Source organism: Papaver somniferum, chromosome 3 (assembly GCF_003573695.1).
Source record: "Papaver somniferum cultivar HN1 chromosome 3, ASM357369v1, whole genome shotgun sequence".
In the NCBI taxonomy this organism is placed as follows: Eukaryota; Viridiplantae; Streptophyta; class Magnoliopsida; order Ranunculales; family Papaveraceae; genus Papaver; species Papaver somniferum.
Window position 1 is genome coordinate 193,955,077 of NC_039360.1, and position 11,532 is coordinate 193,966,608.

The 11,532-nt window shown below is 34.6% G+C and overlaps 2 protein-coding genes across 3 annotated transcripts; one reads left to right on the top strand and one right to left on the bottom strand.

Annotated features, from left to right (window-relative positions):
* The first annotated feature begins 7,856 nt into the window (after positions 1-7,856).
* On the top strand, positions 7,857-9,578 carry LOC113358331 (nifU-like protein 3, chloroplastic). 2 transcript variants are annotated; one of them, XM_026601873.1, is made up of 5 exons: positions 7,857-8,123; positions 8,213-8,330; positions 8,436-8,722; positions 9,067-9,301; positions 9,452-9,578. In XM_026601873.1, exons 1-4 carry the CDS (start codon positions 8,019-8,021, stop codon positions 9,256-9,258), a joined length of 702 nt encoding a protein of 233 aa, XP_026457658.1. In that variant the 5' UTR covers positions 7,857-8,018; the 3' UTR covers positions 9,259-9,301; positions 9,452-9,578. The 2 variants fall into 2 exon arrangements, with proteins under 2 accessions (XP_026457658.1, XP_026457657.1); XM_026601872.1 differs by lacking the exon at positions 9,452-9,578 and having other exon boundaries at positions 9,067-9,415.
* A 4-nt stretch (positions 9,579-9,582) lies between these two features.
* Positions 9,583-11,157, bottom strand: LOC113358330 (pentatricopeptide repeat-containing protein At3g61360-like). The gene has a single exon (XM_026601871.1). The coding sequence runs from the start codon at positions 11,113-11,115 to the stop codon at positions 9,607-9,609; it is 1,509 nt and encodes a 502-aa protein (XP_026457656.1). The 5' UTR covers positions 11,116-11,157; the 3' UTR covers positions 9,583-9,606.
* Between the last annotated feature and the right edge of the window lie 375 nt (positions 11,158-11,532).

The window sequence follows — 11,532 nt, forward strand, 5'->3', positions numbered from 1 at the left end:
CAACACTATTACACGTGTTGGGTGTTACCAAAATTGAAGATTGAACCAGTTCTAAAACTTGAGCCAATAACACTGATCAATGCAAATATTGAAATTTAAATTAGTTGTTCAATTGAGCCCAAATTCTCATAAACACCCATACAATTAAGTAATCTCAAAACCCCAAAACAAACATTCCATACAAATCCCCAAATCAGAAAATCCAAAGCATCAACAAAATTAGGTTAAACAAAAATTCAATCAACTACTGATTAAGAATTTAACATCAAAGATTAACCTGAAAACATTCATCTTTTTAATCACACAAAACAAAATTATAATTTACCAACCAAGAAACCCTAGTGAATAATGATAGCAAATTAACAAAAACCCATACACGATTCATGAAATTAAGGGAATAAGTGGATAAAATTTCATCCAATAACCACATAATATAACATCAAATTCCAATTATTCCATCTTCTTACCTAGCCTAGGGTTTTGGCTTTACGGTTTTTCCAATCTCCCTCTTTCAGTCTTTCTCCCGCTGCTCACATAGACACAGAGAATAATGACTTTTTGTTTTTTTCCCGTGAACTCTTTTTCTTTTTTTTTTCACAAAGACCAGGGATGGCTTGGACTGGACTTACTTAAAATTGGGCTTGACTTTTACTACTAAGTAGGCAAAAAGAATTTGGCTAGGGCTGGCTTGAGCCAGTCCTAGTCCGGGCATGGTTCCGCCACTGAGTGAGACGGATTCAGTGACTGAAGATTCCTTTGCAAGGGACTTGCATTACTCAAAAGTGCGTGCAAAGACTTGTGATGAGTTGGGGCCGCAAGGTGGGATTCTTAGTTGCACTGTTACTAATAAGCTGAGTGAGGTTGCATACAAACATCATCTGCAACATGGTGCTGATCCAGTAGCACTATCGTTGGACCAGCAGATTGGCGAGAAAAGAGAAGCTTACGCTGATGACATAACACGTATCCATCACGAGGTGTGTGCGATCACCAACAAGAAGAAAACAGTGACGGTGGAAGTTTCTTCAGTTATTGGTAGAAATTTGATACTGGACGTAGCAGCATGGAAGAATGGGTCACTTTCAATTGAATGTGTTAACAGTGAGAACTGCTATGGAATGTTGGACAGTTGGGATTTGATGAGAGTTTTTGTATCTGACGATCATAATTTAGGTTTGCAGAATATTTCTAGGTGGTCAATTTGTAATGAAGACATGACCAAGAGACACCAAACTCAGGCAGAGACAAGCCAGGAGTTACTGAAGTATCTTAGCTAGGCAGACTTGGTATCACGCAATGAAAAGGTGTTAAAGGATGCTACTCTTGCAGGAAAGCTCCATCTAAATCCAATTTTTTTGTTACAAAAAAGAAAGGTCGACAACCTTCCGCAACGCCAAAGTAATTTGCAGTTCATAAGGACAACAAGTGCTAAACAGTTGGGTCAGAAATTACAAGGAAAAAAAAAAGGAGAATTTGGTTGCTTGCTTGGCAGGATTTAATGGTTAGCTTGGACCAGAGGTTATTATTTTCTGAAACTGGAGATGGGGATCAAGTTGAGGCGTTCCTCAATATTAGCGTGACTGTTGTGTTTGATCGCAAAATATCAAAACATACATCTGGTGCAAGGGAGATGAGGTTGGGTTTTATGTTGATACTCTTTTTCATGATGTTTCTAGCTGAATTCTTTTTGAGTCAGTGTCTTCGTCGGCTTATGTCGCACAAGAATGCGAATGAAGACCATGAAGAGAACGTGTTGACAGAAAAAAAGATGGTGGTCACTGTTCTGACGTCAAAAAGGGTGGATCAATTTAACCTAGAGGAGTATATCACAGTCATATATAGTTCATCTCCAGAAGTCATTCAAAGAGGACGAGTAGCTCTTTCGAATGAAATCATTAGTAAGATTAGTGAGATGTATATGATGGAAGAAAATTCTAATCAATGGCACAAAGGATTACGAAAAGAAACAGGAATAGGTTCAGTGCTTTCTTGCCGCAGTTCGACGATTAGCTCTGACTGGAGATTAATATGTGCTACATATCGAAGTGGGGTGGAGTTAATACTTGTTACTGGCGTGACTAAGTCCAGTACCAGAAGTGAAGGTTGGCTTTTTGTGCATGACCGAGGAAAGTCGAAACAGAAGGTGATGGTCATTGGTTCCAAAAGTGAAACTCGTTATCAGAGATTAGTATGCATTGAATGTAAAGACCAGAGGATGGAAATAATGCTTGTTAGTGACATAACTAAATCCTATATCAGAGTTGAAGGTTTGGGTTTTGTGTTTGATCGTCGAAAACCAGCAAGGATCTCATATGGTGCACTGAAGTTGAACAAAATTTGTTGTTTACTGTGTTTTAGAAACTCTAAGGCTTTGGGTTTTGTTTTCTACCGTGGGAAGGCAGAAAAGACATCAAAGTTGCATGCAAAATCCATAAAGCATCTCATCAGAGGTGAGAATTTTTCAACATGGGGTAGTTGATGCAGGGGCATAATACGACCCTTTAAAATATTTTTCTATTTAGGAATATCTTAGCTATTTTATCTCTTTAGGATGGGCGTTTTTTGTCCATTAGTCTTAGGGCTGTTCATGGTCGGTTTTGGTTCGGTTTCTAGCCAAACCAAAACCGAAACCAATATTATTGGTTTCTAAAAATCTAAACCAAACCAATCCATTAATCATTGATTCGGTTTTCAAATGGTTCCAGTTGGTTTCGGTTTGTCCAAGTGGTTTTTGGTTAACCAATAATTATGTCAAACCAAAAAAAAAATACACAAATTTACAGATAAAAAAATTGTAGTTGCCGATAGTATTGGTTTACACAAATTTACAGACAAAAAAATAAATAAAAAAATATCAAGAATAGTTAAAGCTTACTCTAATTCTAGAGATCAAAAAAAGATATATAATATATCTTAATTTAGTTATTGACAAATAAAAAAGAAGGAAGACGGGAAGAAAAAAGTCGAGTAGCAGCAGCTGTAGTTGGGGGTGGAGAAGGGAGGCGACTGAGAGAAGGAGAAAGAGAAAGAGGGAGAGTATCATAATGAAATATTAGATTTAGGGTTTCTATTTATCCTCTAAATCAATCTGTAGAATCTAATACTTGTAAATCGATGGTAGAAACTAAGCTTAAAAATTAATCGGTTTTCCAATGGTTTTTGGTTCGGTTTTAGAGGTCAAACCAAACCAAAACCAACACTATCGGTTTCCCACTTTCTACACTGTAACCAATCCATTAGTAAATGGTTCGGTTTGGTTTCTTCCTAATTGGTCTGGTTTGGTCCGGTTCCAGCGGAAAACCGAAACCATGTTCAGCCCTAATTAGTCAAGTGTTTATCTCTTTAGGTTATTTGCTAGTATAAATAGGTTATTAGACCCTTTTTAGAAAGTAGACTTTATTATGATATTTTATTAAACTTTAATCTAAGGATTATATAAGAGTAATAGTTTTTAACCTATACTCAATTATCTAATATTCTATTATTATCAATCCTATGTTCTACTCGTTTATCTTTGTTATATTGCCCTAGATTAGTGTTCTGATAAGTTAAATTAATTATTGCATCGAATATGCACCGTGGAAATTCACTTTGCAATAAACAGGGTAAGCTCATATACAACCCAAACAGTGACTAGAAGGAAACACCGTCATTACTTCTCATAATGGGAAAGTGAGTAGTGCGATGGTTTGAATTTGGAAAAAAAAATAACAGGAGGAAAAGGTTCCAATTGTGGTCCAGAAAGACAAGTTATGATTTCAAGATGCAAGTTTCTAAAATAAATAAAATAATAATAACATACCACAACATTTTTCTCCCATGTTTATTGATGATTTAGCATCCTCACTCAAGCCAAGATCACCATAAAATGCATCATAGTAGAACCCCACTCCTTGTGTTGTAGATGGATCAATGCACAACTTGCATCAATACTTCCTGCAAATCAAATGCCCTAAGACAATATATCGTATCAAACCAATCTCACCACTTACATACAAATTGAAAAATCTCGCTTCGCACAAAAACGATCACCTCTTTACGTCACCTTAGTCAATAAAACTTAACCGTATCGATAAAACTTATACCAGGTCATCATAGGCACCCAAATTTGGAAGTACTAAAAGAGATTGCAGTCACCTTACTTAGTCAATCCTTACTTAATTAACGGGTGTAAAGTTATGTACATATAAAGAATCATCAGGTGTACAACTATCTACACATCAGCATACAATGAATCTTAAACATTTAATACTTGGGTGAATCATCAATTTTTTATTGAAACATGGATGTCATTCAAATAAGCATCAAGTGTCAAGGGGCCGCATGAGGTTACAAAATAAACAAACAAAAAATTAAGTATTTTATACTAATTATAAGTATTTTTTTTGGTTTCTTAGCAGTTACCAGACATATTAAAAGATATTAATGTGCTTCCAGGGATTTCCTTTTCCATCCTCTAGGAGAATGTGCATCACTGCTTCCGTCTATGATAAAATTAACGAACAACAGTGTCGTTCAGGCGCAACTGTGAGAGATGATAGTAGTGACAAAAGCTATCCATTGATTATCCTAACTGCTATTACAAGTAATTTAGCTGAAATATAAATCCAACAATAAAGAGTTACAAAATAATATCTCAGGGAGAATTGTTTTACAATGAAATCTATCCCAAAATGAAATCTCAGGGAGAATTGTTTTACAATGAAATCTAGTAAGTTGACAGTTCTATCATATCATGTTTTAGCCTCCGGAATTAGGGGATACCCCTACATACATGTATTGCTTAAACAGATTCTTAGTTTTGTAAGTACATCCTAATCCCTATGAGGTATAATATTAACATCACTTTCCCTAACTGGTAACTAACATAATTAGACGGCCTTAGCTCTGTTTTAGCATAATTTGGTATTAATCATTCATATTTATGATTCAAGAAAAAATAAAATCAGATCATTTTGTTTCGTTGAAGATATAACACCCTAAAACCTCAATATACTTATGCTTCTTGCAATATTTTCACTTGAAATTTACAAATATGAAGTGAATCGTAAAATCAAAACCTAAAAAGATAGCAAATAACGGTTTTGAAATTGAACCTCTCAAATTTTCCGAACAACTTCAATCCGACCTGTGCTTGAAGGATTCGAAACCTTGTTTGTCTAATTTCCTAATGTAACACATATAACACAAACAATTAATCTGCATAAGCACTAACATATCCAAACTTACAGAATCCCAAACCTTAAAAATATACAAAAGAATTAACAAATCATACAAAAAAAAAATAAAAATTGGAAGGAATAATTACAAGAGCTAATTTATCAACAAGAAATGTTCGTTTAATTTCATACCTTTCAATGTGATCTGACAATTTGTCTGCAATCATATCCATTACGCTTAGGACTCAAAGATGGAGAAACAGAAAACCTAATTGTTGATAATCTTAAGATTCAATTATTGTTGGTGATTTCATCTACCATCCACATCAATATCAAGCTAATTCTTTGAGAATAGATGTCGATGATGTCGGATCCATGATTGCCGAATCCGTTTTCAGAAACTCATCAGAAAAGAGAGGTGAAATGAGTTAGCTACAACAATCACTCCAGGATTCTATAGGAGGTTACTTTTGTCACACAAAAAAATCAATTTGGACTGAATCATTTAGAAATGGACTAACTCGTGCTAGATTTGTAACATGGGGAACTTAGGCGCAGGCCCAAAAAAAAAAATTCTTACCACCAGGCCCACAATTAATTTCTGATACAGTCGCACCCATAATTATTTAAAAATATTTAAAATGTACTGAAAGACTCTATTACCCTTCATCGTTTTTGGGCATAATTTTTTTTCTTCTCCGCCGGTTTCTTTCCCTATTCCTCCATTAATCTCTGTAACGGATCTGCAAAGATTTTTTCTCCATCATTTAAAGAAATAAATCATTTAAAACCGATGATTCAAAGAAGTAAATCATTTTTGACTAAACCTAGAATACATTTCAACAAAAATGGATGAAACAGACGAAGAAGAAAAAATCAAGTAGAAGAAACAGAAAAAAAAAGTTATGCAGCTAAATTTTCCCTTATATTGTCTTATGCACTAAACAAAATGATGCAGAAGACATTATGCACGTGCATAAAAATCCATAAATCAGAAAAGTGAAAAAAGTAATGCATAAGAAAATATGCAGCTAAAACAAAATAATGCATAATGTCTTATGCATCTAAAAAAACTGATGCATAACCAGAAAAAGTGAGAAAAGTAATGCATAAGACATTATGCAGCTAAAACAAAATAATGCATAATGTCTTATGCATCTAAAAAAAACTGATGCATAACCAGAAAAGTGAAAAAAAGTAATGCATAAGACATTATGCAGCTAAAACGAAATAATGCATAATGTCTTATGCATCTAAACAAAACTGATGCATAACCAGAAAAATGAAAAAAGTAATGCATAAGACATTATGCAGCTAAAACAAAAATAATGCATAATGTTTTATGCAGAAATAATAATGGCATAATGTCTTATGCACTAAACAAAATGATGCAGAAGACATTATGCACGTGCATAAAAATCCATAAATCAGAAAAGTGAAAAAAGTAATGCATAAGACAATATGCAGCTAAAACAAAATAATGCATAATGTCTTATGCATCTAAAAAAAACTGATGCATAACCAGAAAAGTGAGAAAAGTAATGCATAAGACATTATGCAGCACAAAATAATGCATAATGTCTTATGCATCTAAAAAAAACTGATGCGTAACCAGAAAAGTGAAAAAAAGTAATGCATAAGACATTATGCAACTAAAACAAAAATAATGCATAATGTATTATGCATCTAAAAAAAACTGATGCATAACCATAAAAGTGAAAAAGTAATGCATAAGACATTATGCAGCTAAAACAAAATAATGCATAATGTCTTATGCATCTAAACAAAACTGATGCATAACCAGAAAAGTGAAAAAGTAATGCATAAGACATTATGCAGCTAAAACAAAATAATACATAATGTTTTATGCATCTAAACAAAACTGATGTTATGCATAAGACATTATGCATAACATCTTTAATTCAAATCTAATCATAAATTTCCGATTGAGATCAAAAACATGGAGACAAATAAGGTATGAAAATTTCCACTTCAGTTGATATCGAAATACTGCAACACACTTCTTACCCTTTTCAACTTCAATTTTAATTTCTTTTTACTTCTCGAATAATCAAAGACAACAGAAACCCAAAATCCCCAGATTTAAACCGCAGATTTTGAAACAGAAACCCTAGTTTTATTGAGAAGATTATTCAGAAAAGGATTTGGGAAAAGATTTGACAAAGGGAAAAATCCAAATGTTAAAACGAAGAATCGGAGTTCACCATTGTTTTCTTCTCGCTTCTCTCTGTTCGTCGCTCGAAGAAAAGGGTAGTTTGGTCTTTTAAAAACTGAGAAGCAGAATTTCATAAATTATGGGTCTGCTACGAATTTTTGACGGGAAAATGGATGCGCGCCTGAACTTTTCTGTCCGTGGGTTTGACAGTGGAAAAATCTGGGAGAATAGATCTCCCTGTAGTTTTCACTTGTAACATTTGGACCTCCTAGTACTAGGCTTGAGGAGGCAGGACTAGAGCGTCCAAAGCCCAGTATATATGGGGCTAAACGTTAATTTCTACGGTTAACAAAGATATGATTCGTATAAAGGCCCATGAGGCCCAAATTAAACAACCTGGGTAGTAAACTTCTTGTATTACACCCTAGATACACCACATGCTATTCTGATGTGGCCTCTGGTGATTCTCAGTTATATGAGGCTGCATGATATCCACAAATTTATGCGACAAAAATCTCATTTTTCTGTAATTATTTTATCATCATCAACAACATCCAATCAGAGCAATGCTATCATAATTTTAAAATTACAGAAACAAAAACAAGTTAACTGTTTTAGTAAAGGTTTTGAAGGGCTCAATGTCTAGTTCTTCATTCGAGTAACAAAAAAAAAAGGAAAAAAAAATGGGTTTGTTTTCAACACAAATGCGTCTTACAAGACCAGCAAAAACAACTTCATTGTTTAGTCCATCTGAAACAATTTCAGCTAAGCAATTATCTTTGTTCAAGGTGCTCTTTTCTAGACCTCTTCTCATTAGTGTTTGTCTGAACCATATTTTTTGTTGTTGTAATATTTAAAATGCTCTCCGTCCTTGCAGAACCCCATTGCACAGTTTAATCCAGTATCGTCGAAACAGAATTCTTTTTTCAGAGGCCAATTTTGTATAGAAAGTTTCCACAGGGTAAGTTTGAGTCGTCGAAGGAGAAGCCGGGCTGGTAATTCATTCATTTCCTTTGCTTCTTACCCCTTTCTTTCAATTTGGTACATGGGTTTTCCTTCCTCTCAAGATTATGACTGTGTTATGATTTTTGTTGATCAAGGGATCGTGTCAGTTCTTCCATTAACGGAAGAAAATGTTGAGAAAGTTTTGGAAGAAGTTCGGCCTGGACTAATGGCTGACGGAGGTAATGTAGTTCTACATGAGATAGATGGACTTGTAGTGGTATTGAAGTTGCAAGGAGCATGTGGATCATGTCCAAGTTCAACCATGACACTAAAATTTGGAATTGAAACTCGCCTGAAAGATAAGATTCCAGAAATCATGGAAGTAGAGCAGATTATGGATACCGAGACCGGTCTGGAGCTTAATGAGGAGAATGTAGAAAAGGTAAGAGATGAATCCACTCAATTAGAAATAATATTTACAGCTGAATAAAGGGTTTATTCATGAATTTCGATCTACAGTCTTCACAGTTACAAAAACGATAAAAGCAAAAGGTTCAAGTTCTCATTCCTCATATATGAATTGCTAGTTTAGAATTTCAGATTAGGTTCTGACAAGGCAGAATAATATGCTTAGAAGAACATGCTATCAAACTGTGCTCAACAGTTTCACAATTTGTATGCTTCTTTGTTTCGTGGTACTTGAATCAAGTCCACATTGTTCTCTTGATTAGAAAAACTAGCGGATCACAATGATACATGTATTTGATACGATTTTTCGTATTTCAGCTTCTTTCAGAGATAAGACCATTCCTTACTGGAACAGGAGGTGGAGTTCTTGAGCTTATGCAGATAGAGGACTATGTCGTTAAAGTTCGACTAACTGGCCCTGCAGCAAAAGTTATGACAGTTCGCGTGGCTGTAACACAAAAATTGAGAGAGAAAATACCATCAATTGCAGCGGTTCAGCTAATAGAATAGTGAAGTAGCATATGAGCATCAAAATTCTATTGTAAAACTAAAAGTATAACTTCTCATTTCTGAGTACAATTTTTCAGAGCAAAAGTTGAAATGATTCTATACCTCTACTAGAAAAATATTGAAATCTCGCAAGGTGTTTAATCCCAGTATTCCAAAATCCAGATACATTGATCTTCTGCATGAATTTTTGCAGGTGCTACAATGAAAGTTAACCATATGCCGGAGCAAGATTTAGAGAAAGATCGGTAAAGAACAAAAGCACCTTAAGGTCCTTGACTAATAAAGTATAAATTACTCGCCTCGTATTGTAGGCTCAATATCAATCTCAATGTACATTAATATACAAAACTAGTTCGTATTGGCGATCAGGGCGTCTCCTTTTGACGGCGGCAATACAGTCTGTAACTTCTTAATCAACTTTTCGAGTTCCATCAACTTATCTCTTTTTCCCGCGTTCACCAAAAACTTCTCTAAAACCCTATACCCTCCTTCATTTGGATGTCTTCCTCTTTCCACCAATTGTTTTAAACACTCATGAGCTGTATCTACTTCCCCGCAAGAGCATAAACTTGTTACCAAATGATCCACTGCCTGTCCGTGAGGACAAGTACCATTCAAAACCAGGTAATCCCATAGCTCCATACCTAACTCCACTCTTTGATTCTCACAGAAATATTTCATCAGCATCACCACTGTACATGACTTGGGAACAAACTGTTTATCAACCATCCTTCTGTAAAGCCTACAAACATCATCTATAGAGTTAGATTTTACAAATCCAGAAAACACAGTATGGTAAGTCACATTATCATATCCAATTCCCTTCTCTTCCATTTCATCCATCAACTTGACAGCAGAACTAAAATCTCTAGATTTAACAATAGAACTTATCAAAGCATTATAAGCTCCAGTATCGGGTTCCAACTTTCTTACAGAAATTCCATCAAACAACTCACGTGCTTTATGTATGTCCCGAAGAATACCAGCTCCATGAATCAAAGTAGTGATTGTTTCTATTGTAGGCAACACTCCCAGCTTCTCCATTTCCTCAAAAACCCTCACGGCATCACCTAAACTACGTTTCTTACAATACGCATCGATTCTAATGTTATAAGTCACTACATTTGGTTTAAATCCTCGTTTAATCATTTCATGATAAAACAACTCAACAGCATTGACATTACCAGTTTCCTTAAATCCTAAAAGCAATATATTCAAAGTCTGAGTATTAGGTGCAAACCTCGAATGCATCTTTCGAAACACAGCTTTAGCTTCTTTCATTTGTCTCTGTAAACAAAAAGCTTTCAAAAGTACATTAAATTCCTCAACACCAAAAATTCTTCCAACAAAAACCCTTTTCTCCAATCTCTCAAATGCTTCAAGGGTTTCATCGAAAGACTGAAACTTTGCGAATCTCGATAAGAAAATGCTCATAGATTTGAGAGTTAGTAAATGAGGGTATTTCAATTGAATATCTTCCATTAGTTCCCATGATTTATCAAAATATTTCATTCTTGTAAGAATGTGAAGGGTTTTCTCAAATGAATCAGAGGTGGGTTTAAAAGATTCGGAGTGACGAAGAGAGAATTTGAAGAATTCGTAGGCCTTAAGACCATTAGAATGACCAGAAAAGAGACGACCAAGAACATTTTCAATGAGATGAGCAGAGAGAATAGAGGGTGGGATTTGCTGTAGAAAAAGAGATTGGTTTTCCGAAAATGGATGATCATTGATAAGTTTTGTAATTCTGTTGATTTCGTTATCGATTTCCAAAGATGGGTTTATTAAACGGGAAGAGATTGAGTGAGAAAATCTGGATTTTTGGACGAGTTTCCATGGTTTTCTTATAGGGATCATTGTGTTGGGAAAGAGTTTAGTTTTTGAGATCACTAAAAAAAGAAAGGCTGTTCGAGGCATGAAGGATGATTACTTTAGTGTAGACTGACGAGGGGTATTTTTAAGGCTAGTTAAATAATTTAGATAATCTTGATTAATTTATTCATTTACTTTCTTAAATATTTTTTTATTTTTATTAAATTTCCTTTTTAAAATAATTTTCTTCGTTTTTCTCTTCATTATTACAACTAAACTAAACACTAACCCGATTTTAATTTTCACCGTCTTCGATTAAAGGTGGACGCTCTAATTGTCTTTTTAATATGCAAATTAGTGAAAAGAAGGAGTTGAACCAGAAATAGAACTGAGTAAAGTTGGCAAACACCAAATCCCATCGCAATCAGATGTACAATATAAAGTATTTCCCATAAACCCATG